General features: G+C 37.3%; 1 protein-coding gene across 1 annotated transcript; it reads left to right on the plus strand.

Annotated features, from left to right (window-relative positions):
* The first annotated feature begins 4,019 nt into the window (after positions 1 to 4,019).
* Positions 4,020 to 26,874, plus strand: LOC106942418 (myomesin-3-like). Its single transcript, XM_015025689.1, has 13 exons — positions 4,020 to 4,126; positions 8,500 to 8,653; positions 9,487 to 9,644; positions 10,616 to 10,708; positions 10,976 to 11,064; positions 13,999 to 14,043; positions 16,076 to 16,216; positions 16,304 to 16,465; positions 17,863 to 18,004; positions 21,145 to 21,344; positions 23,019 to 23,072; positions 24,406 to 24,533; positions 26,677 to 26,874. The coding sequence occupies exons 1-13, from the start codon at positions 4,074 to 4,076 to the stop codon at positions 26,872 to 26,874; spliced, it is 1,617 nt and encodes a 538-aa protein (XP_014881175.1). The 5' UTR covers positions 4,020 to 4,073.
* The last annotated feature ends 388 nt before the right edge of the window (positions 26,875 to 27,262 follow it).

Below are 27,262 nucleotides of genomic sequence, written 5' to 3' on the forward strand. Positions count from 1 at the left end.
CTTGTTAATTCATCTGATAAGTAAAAAAAAAATCTTCCCTCAGTGTCACAATATGCATGTAAGAGTTCAAAATGCTTTTCTGACTACAATAATTTATGATACTTTGCTTTTCTCATCACATATTTCTCCACTTCAGCCACCTCCACACACATCTCAGCAGCAAACCCTTCACATTTCTAAGCCCATCTCCCTGTGAGATGATATTCATCTTCACACTGACTCAAATACTGCACAGTGAGCCTACATAGCTACATAAAAAGAAGAATGAAATTCATGCAACACATCAAACAAGAGCCAAAAGAATCCTATTGAGATTTAACCAAAATCACTCTCCGTCTGTCACGCGACACTCAAGTCAAATTTGCTTGATTTTCACAGCCTCTACTGCGGCAAGTTATTAAATTAGGCTAACCTGTGGACCTACAATCTCCACTGCGGAATAAAAAGAGCACTGGATCCACTTTCCTGCTTAGAGAGGTTGAAAATGTGCAATTATACCATTAAGCTTAGTTTAACTTGAACTTAGAAGACATGTCTCTGTGTATAAAGTAATTATGAGAGAGAGCAGGTGGTTTGTAGTATTGATAAATTAAAAAGAAAAAAAAAAAGTTCAAACTAAGGTTTCAAGCATTTTACTTCCCCCCCTCCCCCCATTGTGTGCAATGGTTAGATTGTTCTGTAAGACTTTTTAAGTTGCACACAACAGTGAGAGCAGAATGTACTGTACCAGTCAATTTTTCCTCTTTTTATTTCCTCCCGTTAGTGTTTTGAGGAACGCTCTTCATGTTTATTAACACACGACTTCACATCCCCCAGTTTTCTGCACACAGTACAAGTCACATGCTGGCTTTACTGGATGCACCTGTGCGTTTATATGCTGTGCCCTGTGGGTTTGTCTCTTTGTGTATCTAACTGTGGCTGTACTCTAGCGATACCACCCGTAGAACAGGAAAGCAGAAGTTGTTCTCACAGTACCGTGAAATGGGGAAATTTCTGAGCTGGCAAACAAAAGGAAAAGAGAAGTCATGTAAATTTGCATTGCAATTTGTAAGATGGCTTGTGGAAAGTAATGCCTGAGGCTAGACCTTAGCGGCAACGGTAGTTGGGGTTTGTGTCATTCACACCTGAGTAAACTTATCTGACAGATAAAATGTGTTTTTTATTTCAGTGCAGGTGGAGTTTACAGTACTTTGTTTCAATGTTGAGCCAATATTTTAAATATAGCTGTGAGACAACAAAAAAACACAGAAACTCAAAATCCCCTCTCAGTGTAGCTGTAATTACTCAGTTTTTAAAAAAGCAACACTCATCTGCCAAAGAGGGGAGCGAATTAAAAAGTAGCTCCTCCACTAAATGTCTTTAAACCTCATTGCCACTAGAGACTATGTTGCCAATAAAAGTCCTTCTCCTGTAAATGGGGATGCCAAAGGAAAAGGTCAGCTCGGTTTATTGTAGTGTTGCCTCTCACAAGCCAGTTGTACGTCACAAGAGTGTATACAAGAGTATCAAGTGTGTATCTGCATGGCTGGACATGCTTTGGATCCCTAAAGAGGCATTCTATTGAAGGAGATAACTGGTTGTGTTTTCATTAAAAATACCTTCCCTGTACATGTCTACTTCCTTGTATTATTTTTTTCATTATGCTGAGTTTATGTTCTGGCTCATCAACTGAAGCACACATACAAGCATAATTAAGAGTCGACAGCAGTGCACTGCAAGAGCTAAATGTTCCCAATGATTGTATGCTAAAACGCCACAAAAACATCACCACTCTACCATAATTAAAGTGTTAAATAGATCCAAAAGCCTTTGGCTTGTAACCTACATGATTGGTATATGCATGACCTCACAACCATAACCACTGTTTCTCCTGATTGCATAAAATCCCTGAAGACAATAGCATGTGTTTGTACAGCACTGAGGGAAAGGGGAACACTCAGAGCTGAAGCAGCCGATTCTGGTCATGACATTTTTCACACTCGAGTAAAAATGGGTCACACTGTGCCAGACAGAACTTGAGTTACTATTGTTTTTTGCTTTTGTTTTTTTTCCCACAAAACATATGTAATGCACCAATTGAGCACTCACTGGTTACCTTATTAGGTACTTCCTGTTTGTGCCAAGTTGAATCTCCATATGCTTTGAGAACCGCTTTCAGTCTAGAGCAGGGGTGGGCAACTCCAGGCCTCGAGGGCCGGTCTCCTGCAACTTTTAGATGCGTCTCAACTTCAAATAATGAGGTTGTTAACAGGACTCTGGAGAACCTGACTGCACTTAGGAGGTGACTCAGCTGTTTGATTCAAGTGTGTTGGACCAGGGATACATATAAGAGTTGCAGGACACCGGCCCTCGAGGACCAGGATTGTTTATTTCACCCCTGGTCTAGAGTCAAAAACAGACCTCATGAAATCTGGTTCATGTTCACCAATACCATTACATTGCTGCTGCAGATTTTTCAGCTGCACAGATAAGTGAGGTGATTTGAGTACAGTGAACCCATTAAAGAAACCAATTTGAGATTATTTAAACTTTATGATATGATACATTACTTAGCTGAAAGAGATCAGCAGATGAGTACCCATTATGACCAAAAAGAGATGGTCAGGCTCCGAAAAATACTCTAAAAAGCTGTGGCGCTAGGTGTGCCAGGAAAAGTCCCTCACATCATTACACCACCCCAGCAGGCTGAACTGTTGAATTTTTTTTGTAATTCTGACCACCAGCTGAGCATTGCAGCTAAAATCTAAACTATTCAAACCAGGCAACATTCAAACTGTGGCACCCTCTGTGGTTTTCTGCTGCTGTACCCCTTTTGCTTCGAGGTTCAAGATATCAACAGAGCTCAGAGACAGTTATCAGCATGCCTTGGATGATTTGTAAACTCAAGTACATTAACATTCCAGACCTGCCCATTTGGCAACTACAACAATGCCTACAAGTCTCATAAAATCCATTCCTTCCTTACTCTGATCTTTGATTTTTATGTCAAGCTTTCTTCACCCCACCCAGATCCCTAAATGCGTTAGGTTGCTGCAATAGAAATAGCTGATTCAATATCCGTGCAAACAAAAACATTAAATAGCTGTATCTGATAAAAGGAACCAGTGAGTGAAGATTTTAGTTCAAAGTTCACTGCAGAATAACATTTTGCAAGAGCACCACTATTAGAACTGAATTACCTGAACAGGATTGTGCTCTAAAAGACTCTGAGAACTCGTCAGCTAGAGAATAAAATGGTGCAGACTCTAAAAGACCAAATACAACAAAGAAGCAATAACTAAACCTCTGAGTTCGTGGGAAATAAGAGCAAAAATGCCTAAAAACAGAACAAGAGAAACAATAGATAGTTGAACCATTGATGCTATGCCAAAGTTCTGCAGAAACCTCTTTTGGGAATTTCTTTGTCAGTGAAAGAAAATACTCTATTGCTGTAAGCTGTGATACTTCCTCAAGACAGAGCTGTAAATATGTTTTTTTAATAGTACATTTTAAATAAAATTCTGCTGAACATGACTCACCAAACTACAATGTAGTACTTCTAGAGTATTTAAAACTAACAAAAGATAAAACATTACAAACTAAACATTGAGGGCTTATTCCTGAATAGTAGCAGAACAATATGGGGTTTTATTTTTCATGAGTGTAAAACTCCAGACTGCTTCTTTTGTTCACCTTACTAAGAACTGTGAGAAGACACCATATTGGATAAAATCAGGCTCTTTACTGACCATTTAAAACTAGTCCTTACTAGCCTAAAGCCTCATGTACATGCCATGTGTTAGTAGTAAGCAGAACTTATGTAGAAGCATGATTTCATTTAAAGTTCAGACGATTATGCAGTCAGTGCTGCTTTCTAGAGGTACACGAGAACAATGAAAATTAAAATTAACTGTTTTGAAAGCTCAATTTTACAATTAGAAAAGTAAATGATGTTAGACCAGATATATCTTATTTGTGTTTTAATAATATGTAAAATAAGTGTTAATAAAATATTTTTTTCTTCTCCCATATGTTTCCTTAGTGATGAGGATGCCTCCTTCTCTAATGTTCAACCCATCATTCCTGCTGATCTGATGTCTGTCAAAGAGATCCTGAACATGAACAATTTACCCCGCCACAGGACTTGGTAAGACAGGATTTCAGCCATGTTTGTATATGCGGTATGTTTTGTTGACAATTCAGCCTAGAGTGACATCATAGATATAAAAGCAAACAGTGCTGTCTGCATCTAGTGACGCTTCTCTCAATTACTTTTACAACACAGCGGACTGCAAGTCCCTCCAGGTCCTCAATTGTAACAAATCTTTGTCATGCCCTAGAAGGGAGACAATATGCTCTCATATTGTTTGAGAGGACAACAGTAATTGCATAACAACATCTGTGATACTTTTGTATAGTGTAATAATAACCACAGGAAAATATCAGTAGAGTGTAATCAAAAATATAATTTTAGTAATTTAATTCAAAAATTAAAACTCAAAGAGTTTCCACACATTAGTGTTTTGTGACTCTATTAATCTTGATTATTATAGCTTACTGAAAACCTAACATCCAGTTTCCAAGGAAATGTGCCTCTGCAGAGGAGGTCAGCAAAGCCACAGTGCTTGAGATTTGCTCCAGTAAATCTGCTTTGTTGACTTTATTGATTCCGATATTCCTTTTTTACAAAACTCCATAGATTGTGCGTCCTGATTCTTATGATTGCGATACGTTTTTCAGTTTCTAATGGGGTAGGGATAATTTTGTTTATAAAATGGCAAAAATAAATAAAATAAAATAAAAATACTCATGCTGAATTAAAGACCGGGTCCACCCCCCTTTCTTTTGAGGACTTCCTCCCTATATGATGTATGGATCTTCTAATGCTCTTCCCATCAATCAGATCTCACTTTCATATCCTTCATCTCCACACTTTAAAGAAAAAAACAGAAGAGGGTCAAGTTCTATGCACACTTTGCCCTGCAAGTCAGATCAGAGTAAAAGCTTTTAAAGTCTCATCTGACAATGGAAATCAGGGCTTCTTCCTCATCTCATTCATCCATGTCTATAAAGGCCAGCTGGTGCCCTTCAGTTGCTGTTCTAAAGAATGTCACACCAGTAATGAGCCATAATCACTCAACTGTGTCATACAGCAGAAGCTTTGTCTCTATTGCATACAGAGTAAGAGGAGAAGGAAGCATCTGCAAAATGGTACAGAGTTTTATCAGCTGGTTTTTCTGATGGTCAACATAATATTAATGATATTCTGGATAATCAATGTGGCATTCCAAAAAGAGAGCAAAATAAAGCAATTTTAGGCACAAACATTCAGGAAGAATACCCTAAATCTGGACATTTAATTATTCTTTTTTAAGAGAGTTAGGTACTCCAGGGATCATGTCAGAAAAGCTCAATAATTCCTGCATTAATACATCTTTACAATTGGTGATCCAAGTTGTGAAAAGTGTTGTAAATCTAAGCTTTGACTAGGCTTCCGTTTACTTAACAACATTTCTACTTCCAGGGACTCATCACCAGGTTTGATGACACTTGTAAGGGATTTTTGTGAAAGGCTTGTACTTACAATCCAAACAAGATAAAATATTTACCAGCAGAAGAACAGTAGTATCATGCTGGTTACCAGATGTAATTTGCTACCAGAGCATGTAGTCTAAAGTATTAGTGAATAGGAATCTAGGAGCACTTTGTTAACGGCATGTAGTGTAGAGCTATCCTTTACTCTGCGAGTGTCTCCTGATCATGTTGCCAGAACAGGATTACTGTTCAGCTGTCAGAAAGAGGATGTCACATCTAAAAATAAGCCCCAGAATGGAGAGGTTTAGGTCGCAGAGAACAGAAGCAAGGGAATTGTTGCCTCTGGTGACTTGATTTGCTTTATCAAAATCCCTCTCTTACTGTAAGGGCACCTTGTTTCGTCTGGGTCACGCAGCATCTGTCTTGAGATTTAATAACTTCTTCACATTTGGAGGCTTAAGTGCAGGAGCAGCTATTTTGTTGTCTTCCAATACATCCAGAATATGATTACACTTGTGTCAAAACATCTGTGACATCTTTAGGTTGTTGACCTTGTCAGCAGCGTAAATTGGAACATTGGAATATTTTTCCCCATTTCTACGCCAATGTGGGGTGGAGAGAATAGAAAAGAAGCAAAAGAAAGTTTGATTTCATACATTAACTAAAATTTAAAAATATTAGAAAAAAAAACACCTGTAGATCCTACCTGACAGCACAAAGTATACAAAAATAACTGAAAAAGAAACATCATGCCTTGATCTAAAGCTCAAGAACAGATTAATTAATTTAGAAATTGTTACAAAATGACTCCAGTCATCAATTATGAGAGCTTTCATCCACAAATGGAGCAAACACCAAGTTTCCTTGCATTAGTGTGGATCTTGTTTTTCTCATTGTAATTTTATTTAGCATCATCTTAATTTTCGTTTCAACGAAGCCCCGTCAAAGGAATATTTGTTGTCGCAGAAAAAAATCCATCTATCCATCTACTGCAAAACAAATGTAGCACAAAGCCTTGTTTGAAATTTGCCAGAAACTATCTTGATAATCCCCAAGACTTTTTGGAAAAGTAAAAACAGAAGACACCTGAACAGGGGCACTGTTTTTTTCTGTCCCTGTAAATTGGAAAGTATGGCGAATACTTAGACAGCATTACCATTGAGGTGAAATTAAGGGGAGATTCTAGCTGTGCCAAAGGAGCATGAATGGGTCCTACCCAATTTACCGTCTCACATCTCTATGTGCTCTCTTCCCTAAACTTCATTATTATCAGACAATAGCCCTTTTCATTCTCTGTGCACAATTAATCCAACTTTACCAGGCCATTTCAGCTTTTAAATATTTTGTCTTGCTGAAATAGCACATTTGATCTAAACCAGATGGTAGATTTATTTTTAATAAGTTATCACTGTGATAACTTTTTCTTAAGTTATCATCAAGATGTTTCTCAGACATCTTGATGAATTCAGCATGTGTTGAAACTTCAGCACAAAGGGAGGGAAATCCCCTAATGTAGAGTATGATTAACTCCTGCAGGTTAAGAGCTGAAAGATGGGGTTGAAAGCTTATGAATAGTCGAACACTATTACTTTGGCTATGCCTGACAGGATTTGAGAGAGTGACATTCATTTTAATTTTTATTGAAGAGAATCTGGCATTTGGTGGTTTTCCAACATTTTGCCTACCTACATGTTTTAGGATGAGATGCAATTTCAGCAACAGCTCATGTTAAAATGAAGTTAAGAAATTCTGTGTTTTATCCCCTCGAGGCTGAACATATTTGAGCCAAAATATATCAAAAACACTGGCACACACTAAATCATCAAGTGAACTCACAAGTTAAAGCTGTGTTTTGAGCACCTGGATGTGTATATGATTCTAAGCATGTGCATTTACTTGCATATTCATTCATCCAGGTTCTGCATTTTACAGAATAATTACAACCATTTGGGGTCCATTATATTTACTCTACTGGCCATCAAAGCAAAGGGAAGAGATTATCTGAAGAATGAAGTTCCAGTCTCTGCTGCTGCAACGTATTTGTTTGTGAAGTAGGTTCTGAAATAATTAAACTCTTGGGACTGTCAATCAAAAGATGGAAAAAAAATATCCCTGTTTAGGGGCGACTATTAAGATGTCTAGAAAATGCAGGGAAAGTCCATAACTGTGTGTGAAGCATGTTTAAAACCATACATATGGATGAACTATACTAAACACAGGAGATGTTGGATGCAACATAAGATGGAAATATTCACAACTACAACAAGCTATACACATGTGAATTGATTCTCTTTCAAAAGCAAGGAAACAGTAGAGCAAGCACAGATATAAAGTTTTCACCAGCTATGAAAAAGAGAAAAATATGTTTTGTTGTAGAATAACTATCACCTTAAACCTTTAAAGATATGAGCTCGACAAGAGAAATTAATAGTGCCTCCTAACCAAAAACAGAATCACTTTGAACTGTCCACATGTGAATTCCTGAGATATGCGGCAGATTTCTTTGGTAGCAGGCAGCTCATCTTTTTAAATTCAAACAAACCAGCAGTGGCAGCTGGATTTAATTTTCCTGTCCTGAAAGAGTAACATCCAACTCCCTTTAGTACACGGGAGCAAATGGAGCTCATTATACAAAACGACATAAGCACAAAGCAACAAATCACAATGGTCGACCCTGAGCATTTGAAAGAGCCATAAAACAAAATTAACATTTGTTTAAATAAACTGGGAGAGAATTAAACATCTGCATTCAAAAAACGATCAGTGGTACCTTGCAATTGGTTCAGAACCTGCTCAGGTTGTTGGTGCTGCTGCTACTTTGTCAAATTAAAAAAAAAAAAAAAAGAAAAAAGTTAGGTAATGCAGGTAATACAACTACTAAGGCGTATTGCCGTTTTACCTTGGTGTCCGTTATACTTTGTTATAACTTATTAAAAATATATGCAAGTAATAATAAGAACATTTTTTAATTTTCCTTTATGATAGGGAAGTTCTGCAAGAAACGATGGCTGCAGATGAAGAGTACCACAGAGAGAAGTGGACTCGCTTTGGTAATGAGGCGGAGAGGACCGAGATAGATGTGATAAGGAACCAGCATCTGTTGCGCAATCGTGTTGACAAAATGGCGCTCCGCAGACAGGTAGAAACATGTGTATCTGGATAGTTCATGTATACATGAAGTGTACATGAATAGTACACTGTACTGTACTATTTATAAAGCACACTGCTTTACAGACATATTCACACCCAAGTTTTCCAAAGCATTTAGTATATTTTATTGGAATTTTGTATAAAAGACTAATGCTGTGCAATGTCAAATTGTTAAGGGGAAGAAAAACATGAACTAGGTTTATTCCAAGAATTTTTATTTTTTTTACCTGTTCCTTGATCTTTATGGTGCCATTTGTTTACTAAGGATGTCTAAAAACTTCTGAGGTCTTCTAAACAAAACACCAGTTACACTGAGATTAAAATACACACAAGACTATTTAAGAATGCAACGTGTTACAAGTAATTCAGTTTATTTAGAGACGATAAAGGGTTGCCTAGAAAACCCTGCTACAGTTTTTGGAATTTCAATTATATTCCTTCCACTTCATAGTGATGGACTACTCTGTATTCCTCTACAACATATTTAATCACATAAAATCTGAGTAAAATACATTCAAGTTTACCTAACTTTTGTGAAAATGCTCAGGAGGTATGAATAGTTTTGCAATAAACAGAAAACTCAAAAGATTGTCAAATTTATAAAGTACTACAGATTAGTTTTTCCACTATGTAGAAGGAATGAAAAAGAGCCTAACATTGTAATGAACATTCACATTTCTTCACAATATTTATTTTTTTATACCGTAATCTCTTACTTCCTTGTTGTCTTTTCTAACAAATACAAAGTTTGTCATGCTTCATTTTTCCTTTTCCACAGAATATATCAGTTTCTTAAAATACTGTCCATCGTCTGTATTTCAGGCAGAAAATAAGAAGTCTGCCCATATGAACTACTTGGAGAGACTGAGTCAGAAAGCTCCAGATTTCACCATCCCTCTGAGAGCTCACACAGTCTGGGAGGGAATGACTGTGATACTGTCCTGCAGTGTACAGGGTTGTCCACCCCCAAAGATTCAGTGGTATGAATGAGCATCTATCTGTTCTGCATGTCATTTCTATGGCTTTAGATAATCTATTGAGTGTTTCTTTTTTTTTTTTTTTTCCCCAAGACGCTACCAAATTTGAGTTGTCCTAGACATCCAGTCTATGACTGAACTGTCAAATCTATCACTTGAAGCCATTGGCAAAATGCAAATGAGAAGCAACATTTCTGGCCAAAGTATTTGACCTCAGATCCACTCCCCTCTTAGTGTGCATACATTTTGAATATAGAGATTTAGTAGGAAATAAGATATCTTAATGTCATGTATATAATCCGGGTTTTTTTAAAGGGTCTTAATTTCCAAAAATAAATAAATAACTTGTTTCTACTGCAAAAGCTAATGAAATGTGGTTTTTGGTACTCATGCAATACAATATAAAGTCATGCCAAAATTACTGTTGGCTGTGTAAATATCAGTAACATATATTCATAACAGTCAAATACGGGTAAAAAGAAATAGAAATGACCTCCAGCATGTGGCCGAAAAGTCAAGGCATTTTCTTCCCAAGCCGAGGTCCCAGAGCTAAATATTGCACCGTGTATTAATATAAAATTGCTTGTGCAAATTCAGGAAGTTTGCCAAACTATTGACCCTGAGACCTGAGTTGCTGTGAGACTAGGTGATGAAAGGGCTCAGGATATTTAGTATGCATGAACACTGAGATCGAGATAACCTGTGGCTCCCGAGTTTAACCAACCCATATGGGACCCATCAAGCCCAATGAGCTGCAAAGGTCTGTGCTCAACAAAAATCGGCACATGAGAGAATGAAAGATCAAAAGCTTGCCTTCTGCTGTGTACAGTCGTCCAAACTTTACCTCGATGTAGAATGTTAAAAACGAGTAATCAGTAAGCAGGAGAATGTAGCATCCAAATGCAGCTTTTGTTTTCAAAGGAACATGCATGCATGACAGTCATATCAACAAAGACTATTTACTTATTCTTCAGGTACAAAGACGGTGAACCACTAATAATATCTTCCCAACCATGGAATTACAGCCTCCAACAAAATGTTGGCCTCAGTTTACTGGAGATCAGAAGGTAGGTTCATGATTAAAAGTGCTATTAATGCTGAAAATATTTCCATAAAAAGCTTATTATGGGAGTGGACATAAATGGATGAAACTAAAATTGAACAAGGCAAGATATTCTGCAAGATGTGGCTGGCAAAATTAAATATATATTTTTTTCCCCTTGGGGTTTGTTTTTTTATTTATATGAACGACCCATTTGAGCTAGAGAACTACATGTGGAGTAAACATTGTTTTGTGGTCAAACATTTACAATGCATTCTTCACTCTTCAAAAGGTGCTTTCCAGCAGATGCTGGAGAGTATAAAGTGGTTGCCAAGAGCGCTCTGGGCGAAGCAACAACATTTGGAACCTTAGTAGTAAACTGTGAGTGACCTTATACATGTCAAACAAGTTTTGCTCCAAACCATTATGAAAACCAAGATGGATCCCGAGATAGGGAAGAGTTCACTTTCAGGCTTTATATTCGTTATGAGGCACTGGAAAACTGATTTGGCAAATATCAAAAACAAATAAATATTCAGATTCACTACAAAGTGAAATATCTACAGACAAATTCAGTGCACATGTCACTGCTGTCATAAAATTATCCAGTGATGAGTATAAACAACTCCGCATTGCACAAATATTAAATTAAAAACACATACTGTATCTACTTAGTTATTTATTGACAACACTGCCTCCTAGTGGCTGCGTTTCAGCTGTAAAATATTCAAACAAACAAGACAAGTGCATCTTAATGAATCTAAATACCTGAATATATGAGAAACTCATTTATAAATGTAGTGAACCTTTTAAATAGAGGATATTTTCTGTATCAATATTTTAAAAAAAAACTGAATTAAGTGTTTTTGTTTCTTGTCATTTTAAATTTTGGATTGACTAACAGCTAATGAAAACCTCAAATGCAGTTTCTCAGAAAACTATAGTACTACGTAAGACAATTTATATTGCAGAAATGTTCCTTAGGCTTGTTATGACCTACATAACCATGAGGAAGCAAACTGATTTGTCTAGCAGGCAGACATTGATACCCTCCATAAAAAGAATAAGCCACAAAAAGGTTATTGTTTTTGAAGCTGGCTGTTTACAGTATGATGTATCCAATAATGAAAATTTGAGTAGAAGGAAAAGTTGTGCAGCATTGAGAGGCTTGTCAAGCAATGGTTAGGGGATTTTCACAAAAAGTCTACTTTTTCAGGATAGGTTCTCCAAGTTGTTGTGTGCAAAGAAACGCTTAAACCAAGGAAAACACCTCTAGAGTGCATATAAAGCAAATCACAGCAGCAGGCTCACATTTATATACTGAAAATTTGTTTTACGATCTGTATTTATTCATTTTATTTTTGACACACTGATTTTGGGGTAGTGGCATTTGTTGTGAGCCATAGTAATCAAGACAACAGAAAAGCAATTGAAACATCTCTTTCTGTATCTTAGTGAGTTTTACGCTGAGTTGGATTATTGAAATAAATGCAGTTCATCTGATTTTCAAATTTATTAAGATGAACACAGAATATTCTGTCCATGAATAGATCATTGTAGGTAAGCAAACTGTAAACACAGGTTTTAGTCAAACAGACAACTTCTAATCAAGCTTTTAGTCTAAGTAGAAACCACAAGTGAGTCCAGGTGGGGGGGACATAAGAAGCTTAGTGCTAGAATAAACAGTGAAGACGCTCCAAGCTCTTATCAAAAACATTAAAACCACAAGAGACAGAAGAAGTGCTTTAAGTGTTTCAAACAGAGAAAGTAAAACAGATAAACCCAACACTTGAGAGCATCACAAACCTAATTCAGTGGCCATTCCACCTCCCAAGAAAAAACAAACAAAAACAGCAGGCTAGACTTCCTTACTATAATTATTGTGAAATAATAGGAAACTAGTTCGAACGAAACAAGTGGTCAAAACCAGTGCACGATTATGAAAAGCATCTCAAGAATTCAAAATGCACTAAAGTCAAAATGACGACGACGAACCAACGGGTCCTGCCACCAATAAACAACCGCTTTCACTCAAAGCAACAGCATGGGCCAAACAAAAACAAAAAAAAAGGTATTTACTCACCAGTGGCAGAACCGTGGAGTTGTGTCACATAGATTCCTATGAAGTCCGCAAACAGCCTGCAGCCCAGTCAGTGCGTTTCTCGCAACAAATTTTCCAGTTCTCCACACTAAACATACATTAAAATATTACAATTAATCTTAAACCGCATATTTCCATTGACCAATACCGAGTTAGTTAGCTTCTCACCGTAAGTTTATGGTGGACGATGTTTATATAGATCCACTTGCCACACTTGGTCATACCATGTATCTGTGTAATTTTTTGTTGTACAGTAACAGTTGCAGTGGTACAAAAACAAGCATGAAAATTGAGGTCTTGTTGTTGCCGTTATGGTCAGCTAATCACAGGTGAACACAATTTAGCCTTAATCAGGCCCTCCACCTGCTTTTGGTATCCTAGGAAACTAGGCTCCTTTCACGTGTAGGTTAGTCGTGTATCAGATCTTATTCAGTACTTCTGATTCATGAAGCCATAAAACTGGAATGAATAAGGCCTAAGTGAGATTTGCTGTGCTTTAGCTGTTGTTCTTGGTTATTTTAGGACTTCCTGGATGAAACATTTATGCTGTCAGAGTAATTTTGATTGGCTAGAAATTCATGAAAAGCTTCACTCCTATTTTATGTGTGGGGAAAAATGGTTCTCACTATTTTTCTAGTGTCCCAAATACTTCAAAGGTGCCTTATATCATTTTCCAGACTGATATATAATAATGCAGGGCAATTTAACACTTTCTCCCAAAAAAACAAGGAGGGCAATTATATTTTAAGCAAATGACCAGGGTAGTTTGGCTGGTGTTTTTCTTTAAAGGGATGAAATCTTCATTTGAAAAAAATATTTTTGTATTTACTTATTTTATTTTTGTCTGATTTATGAACATTGATATCATTTTATGCAGAATCCGAAATATTTAGGTTCAACAAAAAGGCTAAAATAGAAATCATCTGTAATAGGGAACTACTTTTTTACAGCATTGTGAAAATCTTATTCAACTACTCAAGGTGTGTATTCTTTGGGTATATTTTAAATATCTGTTTTATTTATTTACTTTTTTAAATCCTCAGTTCCAGAGAATATTCTGTGTTTTCTGTAAATGTGGCACTGCCCAGTTTGATTTGCCTCCCTATTTTGCTACCTTCTCCTTCATTTTTACAATGTTCTTCCTGATGTCTCTCTCTATTTTTTAACTCCCCTCCTTTCTTTAATCTGTCCTGCTCTGCTACTTCGTGATTCAGCATATCATGGAGCCATGGCTGGTTCAGAGTGCTCGCAGACCACCGGTAAGTTTCAAACCAGGGCCTAATAAAAAGTGTCCCCTTTCATTTTCTCTGCCACACTTTGAAGCTCCCTTTTTTTCTCCTGCGAAGGAGGGAGGTCTGAGTGGCTTTGAAAACTCTGGCATGACACTCAGCAGTGCTGTGTGCCGTGCTTCCTCAAGAAAGATATGGCTGGACTGAAAGGGTGCACTGCATCGCTGGTGTTTGTTTATCGTTGGATTTATGTTTCTCCGTGGGTGTTTGTGGATGTAAGGGTGTTAATTAGATATGAGTCGCTTGCTGCAGGGATAAAATGACTTGCTCATATCTAAGCAGAAATGACAGTCATGTATATTTCATCTCGGCAGTAGCAGGAGATTTATCCCATTTTGCTCCCAGCTCTGGTAGTCTTTGACCTATATAGCCTCAACCATGTGTGAGGATCAGCAGTTTTTTTAGCCAAAATGTACAGTTCATTGATTTATATTGCTGTTTCTACAATAATAACAAGGCTGCCCACTCATTAGAATTGATCGATTGTTCATAATGTTTGACAAGGATGTCCTGTGAATGTATGTAGAAAAAAGGCAGAAATATATCAGGAACAAAACTTTGAGGAATCAGGTCATACATAATTGGCACTTTAGAGTTTGGCTTTAATGTGGAAGTCGGATATTTTCATCAACTCAATTTTTATTCCATAATATAGTATCCAAGTCCTTCAAAAACAAGAGTAATCTGTGCAGGTCTCGACTTATTAGAAACAAATAGAATATGTATTCCAGTCGTATTATGTCTCTTCAGTTTATTCAGAGAAAACCTAAATTGCAAATCTGGGATGTGCTTGATTTGCAACTTTGAATGTGCTGAAATGTCAATCTGTATAATAAGGAGACCCTGCATTTCATTTAGCAAGCAATTCCCCCTAATCTTATGGTGTACATCTAAAATAGTTTAATTAGGCCATTATTTGTTTGTAGAATTAGATTTTAAATGCATATTTATAAAGTTTTTGTCACTTTAAATGATTTTAAATTGGATACATCCCTGAAAATACATACAAATGCATATCAAGATTATGCGATTTAATCTAGTTTACAATAGTATGTTCCCAGAAGCTCTCTCTCTACAATCAATACAGTACATTCCCCAAAGTAAGAAATCAGATGGTAATCATTTTGAATGAAGTTTTATCAGCATCCTAGGAGAAGTTCATCTTAGAAAATGTCCTGTAAAGTTGTATGCCCTCTTTTTTTATCTAAATGATACTTGATTATCTCATGAGAATGTTTTTTTTCTTCTGCACAAATCAGCCAATAAATAAAAGAGGAACTGTGGCAAATTTATCTTTGTCATCCTGTCTTCAAGGGTTTGAATGTTGACAAGTGGATATGTGTATTAACGGTGATTTAGCTTAGCAGAATGTAATTATCATAGAAAACATTTTGCTGTCTGTTGGTGACAGATTCACTTCAGACAACCAGGTTTGACAAGCTGCTTGAAACACATGTTGGTCATGCCCAGATTTTATGGATTGATGCCTTGGTAAGCCAGGAAATGACTGATGGCAGAAGGGAGCTGCTCACTTTCAAAATGTGCCACATTTTCAGCTTTACTGTTGTTTTATGTAGTGTTCCCACAGGCTGCTTCATGTGGAGGTCTTTTGTGTTTGTGGTCTTTTGTATGAAGGGTTTATTTTTTTTCTTATGGTTATACCACGCAGCATAAAAATATATTTTTTAATTAGCTAAAACCCCTCTGGTGTTCTTTCATACCCTTCCATTTCTGGTGTTGAAGAAGCTGGGTGTGTTCCCTCCAGATACTAACAAGTTGATATCTTTGCACACATCAGTTTTGACGGCACAATGACAGAATGTACCTACATTTCCCATCATGAGGATCCATTCCTGTAGTTCGATCAGTTCAGAACAAGTTCAAAAGAGCATTCACTCAAAAGATTATCCTTTTGTTTTCCTTCCCATCTCTCTCTTTCTTTTTTATTAAATTTTTTTTGACATCACACTCCTTGACATTCTTTTTCTTCTGCCTCTGCTAGGCTTGCAGCAACAAAAAGAAGCCTGGTTTGACATTTCCTTTCCACCTACCTGGGTAAAGGAGGGGAGTGGCCTCTCCCTGCAGTGTACCTTCACATCAGACCTGCTTCCTTTCCAGCAGGACGTCCTCTGGTTCAGAGATGGTTGTGCAACTGGAGTCGCTTGTGGCACATTTTTGGCAGTTTAAATATGGTACACTTCTGACACTCAACCATGCTGTCATCCTCCAGGCATACAGCTGCAGCAGTCCAGCAATGTGGACATTAAGACGTTTGACAATAAATCCATCATCACTATGATGGCTGTGTACAAGGAGCATGAAGGTGTTTATAGTGCCAGACTGAGGACCAGGGATGGAACTGAGGAACACTTGGCTTTTGTCTACCTTAAAGGTGAGAAATAAGATGAAGGCATTGATTAAAAAAAGTGAGTTGCAAGAGGAATCATACCACCTTGGATCTTTTTGATCTTTTTGCATTTTGTCACATAACCACAAAAAAAAAAAAAACACAAAACAAACATTTTATTGGAATACACTTTTTTTCAGTTTTACTTACATGAATCAGAAATGTGACATGCATTTTAAACATGTTAAACAATGTTTTCTACACAGCAGAGACCAAAATTATAAAACAAACAACATTCTGGTTTGTGATTTTTCTACCCAGTTTTACTTTCAAGGTCTTCTAAGTCTCTCCGACAATGCCAGGGGAACTACCTCAGGCCTCTCAAAAAACTTGGAGCCCAGATTTCTTTTACAGAGTCAAACTCGATGTTTTTCAAACTGACGGGTACTTTGGAGTCACCTTTAGAGCTTGGAGTGTGGAATCATCATTTGCTGTCCCATCCGAGATAAATAGTGTTTGAGCAACCTCGCCTCCTCCAAACACCGGTTGTCGTCACCAAATTCTGGTTTTGCTTTCATTTCCTGTCAGCAAACAGCAGTGATTCATACACTGAAATTGCACCATCAATCAAACTGTTCTGCAGCGGAGAGCTTGTTAACTTCATTCTGTGGAACTATATGGTCTTCATGGACTGCAGTTTTACCTCTGACACGGCATCTGCAGAATGTATATAAACCACTTGGAAAAACGCTCAGCTTTGTGAGGATGCTTGGCTCGTGTTTGTTTTTCATTGTGATGCAAGTGTGTGTCCCTCAGAAGGAGTTTGATATGCTTTGCATCATTCATAAACTTTGTGTGCACAACATATGACTCCAAATACAGATATAACTTTCTGCAAAGCTTCTGTTTTCATCTTGTCTCAGGCCTCGGTTGCAAACATTAAAGAGCAGAGCCTTTATAACAGTTGGAGTAACTAATTAGTAAGTCTTCTAACTACTCTGCAAGTAAACTTCCTGATTAATTCAGTTGTCATATTTGCATTCCAAGCGTGTATAGCATTGCACAAAAAACAAATAATTGGAGGTCTAAGGGATAAAAACAGATGCACGTGATGGCGACTTCTTTTTGTTGTTTGAAAATATATTTCTAGCATGAGAAAGCGGTTTGGAAACGTCAATGTATTTCTTTAATCCCTTCAAAAAAAGGCAGATTTTCTATGTGTTTTTGTAGCTTCTCTCTGTCGTTGTTTAAGTTACATTGTGCATGTTTGATCTAGATTCTTTGGTTATTTTTACAGCTTATGTAAGAGCAAATGCTAACCCCCCAAAAAGTTTAGATTAAGTCTTTTTCTGATAAGCAAACGATCCATAATAATTAAGTGTTGGATTTTTTTTCCCTAACTTTCAGCATTCTTTTTCTGACTCATTACTGTTCTCACTTAGATGGGTCGGCTGCAGTACCAGGAGGTCCTGCATCTCCTTTGGCAGTGGAGGTGTCCGATGTCAACAAGGACTACGTCTTTCTGACCTGGCAGCCGCCCAGTGCTGATGGAGGATCACCTGTGGAGGGCTATTATGTGGAGAGGTGAGAATCAGTCTGACCTAACCTGTACGTCAGATTTGTTCTGCACTTACAATATTTATAAATCGCAGATTAAAATTCAAGTTAAGTCTTGGCAAAAGAGACCCACTTAAAAGTTCAATGCTTCACTCATTTTTTTTGCTGCCCAGTAAGTTCAGACATTTGACTCAGTACTACTTAATTTTATCCCTGCTGGCAGTAATAGTAGTCAAATGTGAGACTAATTATACTGTGTGTCTTTTTTTTATTATCTTCTGAAGTTTCTTCTATTTGCCAAATGTTCCTGATCATTTTTCATTTACAGACTTTTTACAGACTTTTTCAGTGATGCTTGACTCTGATTTCGAATCAGGTAGTAATGAAACGTTTGTCTCTTTTTAGAGAGCCGGCTCTTTTAGCACAACTCTCAAAGTAGAAGTAGCTCTTTTGGCTCCGAAATGACTAAATTTATTATCATCTGTAACCTTATATTTTAACTTAACTTTGGAAATAAGAATGTCGTCTATGTTGATAAATCACTTTACATTTAATGTTTTTATGAGAAGCCCTTTACTTGCCTAATTGCCTGATTTGTGTTATGTTGCAAAAGCAGATATTTTTTTCCTTTTGTGTAATATTTTGACCAAACTTTTAGTTTTTTTAACACAATGTTTTTAACATAACTCTGCAAACAAATAACTGTTGCATTTTTTTATGTAACTATTCACTAACTAAAAATGTAACATTTTGCCTTTGCATTTTTATTTATTACATATATATATTTTACCTGTGATTGTTTCATTATTTTCTGCATCTGTTTTACTTTCCATTCCAACTTGTCTCAGAACTGCTGTCAGAGAAAAACATCTCCACAGGGGTTGTCATATGCACTGGCAAATTCACAGCAGGCTGCTGTCTGTGTGTTTCAGGCAGGAATGACTTTTGTGTGACCAACATAAAAGCCTACTGGTTAGAGAAATGCACTGATAGTTGTCCTCGGAGGTTCAGTATGCAGAAAATAAATTATTCCTTTCTGCTTTACTCCAAGACTGTTTGTACCATTTTTGTCTGGCTTAATAGCTGCATTCAATCATTCAGTACAATTTATATTCATGAAATAAAATCCAGGGTTTAATGTAGTAATAAAGACTGCAGAACACAAGTTGAGCAGATGAACAAGTTAAAAACAGATGAGAGTTGTCTTGAATGATTCAGCTTTAGAATGAAAGAGGCTTGTTGCTCTCCCAAAAATGCTCCTGAAAATATTTTTTTCTCCAAAGCTGCACTGTCCTGCTGGTTCAAAGGACAATTCTGTGCAGTTTTGTCTTCATTTTCACTCTGACATACACCACCATCTTCGGGACCTCATATAAAGAAGTGTGTGCTCTCCTTATTAAGTCTTTAATAATTCACTAAGCACATGTGGACTTTCATTAAGCTGTGTAATCACCTCAAGAACCTCTGAAAGAATTGAAATCCACCAGCATCCTGCAATGAGTCTCTCTAAGAATGATCAGACACTTCTGTTTTGGGAATAAAACCAACCAAACAACATAAAACTAAAAATTAATATCTTTTCTTCTACTTAGAATTGATTTGTTCTCCATTCGGAGTTAAATTTGTATTTAAAACATTAAACCTTTATAGTTGCTATGAAGATTACAGTTATCATGAAGATAGAGAAACAATTTCGATTCCATTGTATGTCTTGCATATGATTCAAATTGACAATAAAGTATACAAAATTGTCTTATTAAATTATTTGTAAAATGAAAAGTGAAAAGACAGCAAATTGAAGACATTCATCCATGTCTAAATCTGCCAGAAAATGTGTTAAGGATGATCAGTTAGGGGTAACTAAAACTGAACTTCACTGTGTTAGCAAAGGATACATGTAGGCAAAACATACTGGCTAAAAGCAAATGGCTTTCAATGTATTTTTCTAGTACCTAAATAACATTTGTGAACAAAGCATGACAAAGACAAACGAATACAGCAGACAGGTAAGAGAGAAGGAGTTCTTAAGAAAAATCCACCATCTCAAAACGAATGGAGGATAATAATAAAACTGCAAACCTACCAAGGCACGGCCATCCTTTTAAACTGACTTTACTGCTGCAGCTTCTCTTATAGATTCGGGCAACTTTGGCTCATTATGTTGTCTTCTTTCAATCTGAAGGTTCTGGTTCAATTTCAAGTGTAAAGTACTTTGAATAGTCAGTATGAAAAATTATATAAAAGTCCAGTCATTTTACAAATGGTTAACATTTGATTTCATTTGTTAATTAGGTAATCAACAACAGTCTGAGTGATCCTTTCACACTTACATTAACATTTTACTGCAGAGGTCCTAAAGGAATTGTCTTCTCAGCTGATTGAAGCAATAGAAATGACAGATTGGATGTGTTTCGTTAGCATTACCAAGTAAGCTATGTCTGTTGAACTAGAAGGTAATTGATTTTATAAAATAGGGACTTCTAGTGGCTGCAGTGCAGAGCCAACTTTTATTGCTTTTCTATCTGAGGCAGCAACATGCAGGTGTTTTGCTGCATGCATTTCTTGGCACAGTGTTGCCTATAGTAGAAGTGACACGCTCAGCATAATCTTTTCTCTAAACAGCACCACATTGGAAAAGCACGCACATAAAATCCAGGAAAGATTAGGGGTTCAGAGTAAATTCATTTTCAGGTGATAAATGTTTTAAGTATCTGGAAAATGTGTCTTTTCAGATTGGTGTGTGCATCATTTCCGTGTTTACTCTTGATTATGATCTCCCATCATTGTAGAAGAGAAAAATCCTCAATGTTTTCGAGTTTCAATATAAGGAGAGGAAAGATGTATTCCAGTTCCTAAGCAACCTCCTTCTTACTCTTTTCTGAATTTGTTTTGTGAAAGTCCTCTGAATTTTTATGAAGTATTTTTTCTTTTTTTACATGACCATGACATATAATCTCAGGTTGATTTCTCCCAATTATAGAGCATGGAGGGTTTACTGATTTGCTTTGTTGTTGTAGGGGTTGGATTATTTTATAGTTTGTTTCTCTATAAATTGTTCACATCTTTTGTTGTGTAAATATATTATTTATTTTTTCTGTACTTGCCTAAATTTCCCTGTGACTGTGATTAATCTCTTCCTCTCTTATTATTATTTTTTTTTTTTTTAGGTGTGACCTCAGTCAGGGAGAGTGGGTGCGCTGCAATGTGGACATTCAGAAAATATGCCACTTTCCCGTGTTTGGCCTGAAGGAGGGGGCTCTATACCAGTTCAGAGTTTGTGCTGTGAACAAAGCCGGGGTGGGACGTCCCTCCAAAGCCACAGAGCCTGTCCTCACTGCAGACCCTCTTGAACACACCAGGACAATGGGTATTACTTATGGGCTGCATGGCATTAGGAAGACATGACGATGCAACATTATATCTGGGTATTGGATTGTCAAATTCAGATTAACCCATATTTTCTTCACAAACCTCTTTGCCAAATTTTATACATGACTCAAGGTAGTCATGATTCAAGTGCCATTCTCCTGGCAGCTCCCAATGCAAGACATTTTCATTGGATTGCTCAACAGCATGTTTTGTCACTCCAGAGAACATGCCTCCAATGGTAGCATCCTTTAAGGCATTGCTCCCCATTGCACTTGATCTGAAGGTGCAATGTAGCTGCTTGGCCAAGAAAACCCATTCCATTAAGCTTTCAGTTAGCTGAAATTGAGCTATTCTGCAACATTTTATCATTTTGCACATCAGGTCTTCCACTTTGTGGCCAACTTGTTGTTGTTTCCATGTTCTAACATTTGGTTATAATACCACTAACAATTGACAATGGGATATCTAATAATGAGAAAATTTAACAAACTGACAAATGGCAAAAAAAAAAAAAACAACTAATATGGCTAGAAATAAGCAAATTTCAGGAAGATTTTTGCTCCAACAGATTTATCTCTGGTTATTTAGATTCAGCATATCTGAATTTAGGTGTTTATCCAACACGAATGAATGGTGGAATTATAATAAAATTATCTTCAACACAGTTTTAGTTCAAGGGTCTGCACACATTTGTTAAGTTAATGTGTATGAAATGGTTTGATTATGGTTATGAAAGGGAAATACGAACTGATTAGTACTTGTGAGGGGCAAGTTGAACCCTAACTTAAGTTCTCTGTTACATTTGTGTTTACATTTCTTGTTAATATTACAATAACCAAGTAAAAAACAAAGAAATGAGAATTTCAAACACAAAGTCTGGTATTTAGGTTTGTGCTTCACATATCCAAATAAAAAGTTTAAAGCCTTTTGTGCCTCTACTATTAAGTCATTCTAATTGCTGGAAAACCACTATACGCTTAGAGTTGAAAGGGATTCTCCCTGAGGCTCCAATTAACCATAAAATGTCCCACAATATGGTCCTTTTGCTTTTGTGTGGAAGCTTCTGTGTGTCTTATCTTTCCCCGCCTATTTATTCAGGCTTTTGCTTTGTGTCTCATCGACATCTGCAGTGTGCTGCAAAGATCATCAGCAAAGCATTCACGACTCTCTCCTGGTGTTTATTCACCTCATTTGCCTCAGTTGCCCTGTTATACCTGCAAAGAAATGATCAGTGCCAGAAAAAACAGATGTAGGTGTGCAGATTTAGATCTCATCCGCAGCCGCCGGGTTATTTCTGTGACAGCATCTTAATGACATCGTTGAGAAAAATGTTTTGTTTCCAAAAAGATGACTTAAAAAGCATTTCTTGGTCTTGCTAAATATTGGATTCAAAGGGGGGGTATTTGAGGGAGAATGAGATGTGTGTGTGTGTGTGTAACGATGAGGACAGATGGGCTGTGGTCAGATGCCGTGGATCATTAAACACGGATGAAGGACAGACAGAAGGTTCACTCGCCTCTGGTCTTCTTTCCATCTTCCCGTCAAGCTGTTGTTCATCTTTTTTGTCTGCACCTCTAACATTTGCAAGAAAATGGTGTCATCATTACCTCTGCGTAACTCCATCGCCCCCCTATGTCTTCTCTCATGTCTTCTCCATCTTCTCTTATCTCAGTGGTCCAAGTGGACAGAGGAAGGACCATTACCATTACAAAAGACGAACTGGAAGGTGAGGATGTCGTGTTTTTACTTTAGTTCTGATTCTGTCTCAAAAGGAGCGTATCTAACACATGATTTACTTTTCACCGGAACACACACCGCCACCCCCACATCTGTAGGTTGCCGCAGGCTCATGGCTTTAATGCATCTCCATATTATGTTTAACAATGAGCTGCAGTAATTGTGCAGCCGCAGCAATGAGCATTTTCTCCATTTGCAGCTGTGAAAGGAGCAAAAAGTCCCCAGTGGTCTTCCAATAAATGCACATAATGGCTCGAGGTAGAGCGAATGTCTATGAAAGGGGGCCCGATAACCTTGACTGTGTACCACACATAGAGAGAATGGTGAAAGGATGGAAGAAGATGAAGCCACCAGAAAATAACTGCAGCCTGGAGGATACAATCATACTTTTGGATTCTGCTCTATGATGGAGGCTTACAGTGGAATGCATTTACCCAGGTGGTGAGGCTTTTAATGTAATGACTAGAACATAATTGGGAGATTAAGCTTCGTCGAGATCAGCTTAAAGAGCTCAAATTTTCCTTTTGGTTGTGTTTATTTGTCTATTTTGGGGCATATTTTGCTGACTGGTTTGTTATTTTTCTATTATTTTCGCTAAATAGTAGAAATGCAGCACTTGCTATAACGATTGCCATGGCTGATTTTTAACATCTTATTTTTGCAAGGTTTGACTGCTTGTTCTGATTTCTTTTCAAAATATAAGAAGATATAAGAATGGTATGTGAGATGCTCTTTCAAATTGGAATGCATCACACTGTCTAGTAGACAATCTTATTTCTTTTTTATTGTACGTTTTGTGTCAGAAAAACCTCTTGCATCTCTACAGTAATTGTATGTATGAAACAAAACGTCCTGAGTCATTCTCATTACACACTGTACTCAGAAGAAGTTGCTTTCCTTTTTACCTGATCAGCTTTCTTCAAATCTTTGCTCTCCTTGTGCAGAGGAGAGCTTTCTCTGTACTTTCTCCAGCTCTGCAAACTCTTCAGGGAAAACAAACATGGAAACTTGCATAGTTTCAGATGGAACAACATCATTGCCCAGACTTTCACGGTCCTTCACCGCCTTGTAGAGTCCTTGAGCATTTGCTGACTCAACCTATCCAATGCTATTTGGTACACTTGACATATAAGGAATAGAGGTTAAACTGAAGCAGAGAAGGTTTGAGTGTCTCTCCCATTGTGAGGCCGTATCAGCTCCAGCAGACGCAACTTGAAGAGTTTTACAATGAGAGGAGAAAAGCTGTAACTCAGCCAACTCTTTTCATACTGACCTTGTTTTTCTCTTGTTTTCATCCTCCTCCTCCTCACTTTGCTCCGCAGGTCAGGTCAAAGCTCCTTTTCCTCCCACAGACGTCCGCGCCTGCGAGCTGAGCGACACCTACGTGGTGCTGAGCTGGACCGAGCCTGAACCCCGAGGCAGGGAGCCGCTGACCTTCTACGTGGAGCGGGTCGGTCCTTACGCCAACGCACACCTCCCCAGACACACACTTACGCACACAAAAAAAAAAACAAAAAAAAAACAGGGATTCATATTTTATCAGCTCTGAAAGCAGATTAGCTGCAGAGTAATTTCATTTCATATTGTAATCATTAGCTCCAGGTCATATGAATGTTTCCCAGTTTTTAAGCAATCAGGAGTTAGACTTTTAAAAGTCTTCTGCACAACACGTTTGTTCACCCTGTTTATTTTTTCCGAGTGTAAAGCTTTTGGTCGACAACGAAAGTTTCAAGAAGAAAAGGGTCTCAAGAGTTGAACATTTAAATTTCTTCCGTTTTGGATTGTTATGCATTTCAAAGCAGAGGTGCTTTCAAAGTTTTCTCTTGTAATGTGTTTGAATGACACAGCAGGGAGATAGAAAGATGATGTTTTGCTGTTTCCACAATTTACAGAGCTTGTATGAGCCACGTCAGGAGCCGTTTTCTCTGTGTTTCTCCCCAGTAGCTGAGGTATTTAATGCAGGGTTCACACCGGATGCATCATCAGTCCTTCATTTTTTCATCATCGAAAGACACAGACACTTCCTGTGACTTTATAGCAAATTAGAGCAACCAAATACCTTAACATCCATACTTTTAGACTACGTTTATATGGGGAGAACATGCCAACTCAAAGACTCCTGGGTCAGAATTTGAACCCAGAACCTAATTGCCGCAGGGCCACATATTTTTGTGGTTGTTAAGAATTTGTGAATTCCAGTACCATTGAACGTCAGGGTCAAACACTACATCAACTGGAAAACATCAAGCAGGGTTTGATTTCTGTCACGCGAACATAAGATTTTTCCACTGATTTTAGAGAAGGGTATGAATAATTTTTGATATTCCTTTTTTTTAAATGAAAATACATATAAAACAGCAAAGTTACATTGTTCAAAACAGATACTCCCATCGTTGGACAGATGGCTGTATCACTTCCTGTCAGAAACAAATTTCTTGGTTGAACAACAATTTAAATCTAAACCTTTCAGCTATAGAAATATTTTCAGACATATCTCTCATAAATTGTATGTAAAAAGATGTTTCATATTCATCAACAGGTCCACTTTCCAGATTAATTTAAAGTGTATCTTTCTTTATGAACGCTGTCATTGGACATTCTGCTCAACATGGTATTTGTTGCAGATATTTTATTGTAGAGTGTGAGAACATCGGAGATGCCCTGTATGCAATTTGCACAAACATTTAGTTTAGTAAAATTTATGTGGGATATTTAAATTCATACAACTAAGGATAGAGCACCAAAAAATAATTTAAAGCTCTACAGAAGAGGCACAAAAAGCCACAGAGGACATCAGGAAATGTATGTTAGGTTTGCCTCAGATGGGTGCGTAATTGTGTTTCTCCCAGAGAAAAGAATAAGACCCGGAAAAGAATAAGCAGAATAAGCAAGAATAAGCAGGTATGAAAAATCAATGGATGGAGCCAGCTCCCTCTTTTTACAATATTTTCTCAACTATAAATTTAAGGTTCAAAGTGATGACAGAAGCAGATCAAAAATGTGAGGCTGACCTGCTCTTTGCAACAATAGAGAGCCTTGGCTCCTCGATATCAACTCCGGGACTGAACAGCTCCTGACTTCAATAATCAGAAAACTGCCACAGGAAATAGATTTTTATTGAGGCTTTATAAGTTACTGAGGTAATAAAACTGTCAAATCTCTCAAAGGCACCTGAAATTACTAAAGTCTGCAGCCTCACTTCTGCTTATATAATGAAGTGAACATTCAAATATCCTTTTTGCCCTCAAGCAAGCACTTTATAATCACTCTTCTCTTTTACCATACCTGCTCTTTTGTTGGGATTTCTACCGACAAAACAATGACTTAGGAGAGGAAATGTGAAACCCACAGAGTAGGAACATAGAAATGCAAATAAGGAATATAAAAAGGGACCTGTTTGGTATAGTTTTAGTTTCTTGAGAGACTCTTTCAGTGACGGGTAAATAGAACTAGACACACAAAGACATACGTCTTCATTTCCATGTGTTTTCATTTAAGGGTCTGATTGGCTGAAATACCTAAGCTATTTTTTTTTAATTTACACTTTTCCTTTTTTTATATATATTTACATTAAATTTATTTGCTTGAATCAGTCCTTGGCAGGGAAAAACAGCTGGGAACTGGCCAGTCTGGACACGGTGGTGAACTCTCCCAGGTACCCAGTGTTTGATCTGGTCAAAGACAAACAGTATTGCTTCAGAGTTCGCTCCATCAACAAGTATGGTGTTAGCGACCCCTCCGACCCGAGCCCACCAATTTCCCTTGGAAAGCCACAAGGTAGGAGAAGATGAGTACTGGTGCCCATTTATTACTTTGTCTGCTCAAAGGTCAGTTACATAATTAAGACTAAATTCCTGAGTCAGCATTTACCTCCTATACAATGCTGCACCTGCAATAATTGTGCCAAGACACCACTGGCTTTATTCTGGAATCACAATACATGTGTAAAAAAGACAAAACAGGTAGTATCTTATTAAAAAACAAAATGAGAAGATGTGGGAAAATATTTTTTATTAACTCATTCCACAATGAGTTTATCCATGTCAAATCCCTGTTACGTCAATTATCAAGTTGTCTATAATATTGGAAGATTTTACATCCTTAAAGATGAAGCTTCTGGATGATTTAATTTCTAGGAAAGATTAGATAAAAATGCATCAGAGAAAACAAAAAAAAAAA

This window comes from Poecilia latipinna, unplaced genomic scaffold (assembly GCF_001443285.1).
Source record: "Poecilia latipinna isolate Pla-1442-1.1 unplaced genomic scaffold, P_latipinna-1.0 Scaffold4262, whole genome shotgun sequence".
Classification (NCBI taxonomy): domain Eukaryota; kingdom Metazoa; phylum Chordata; class Actinopteri; order Cyprinodontiformes; family Poeciliidae; genus Poecilia; species Poecilia latipinna.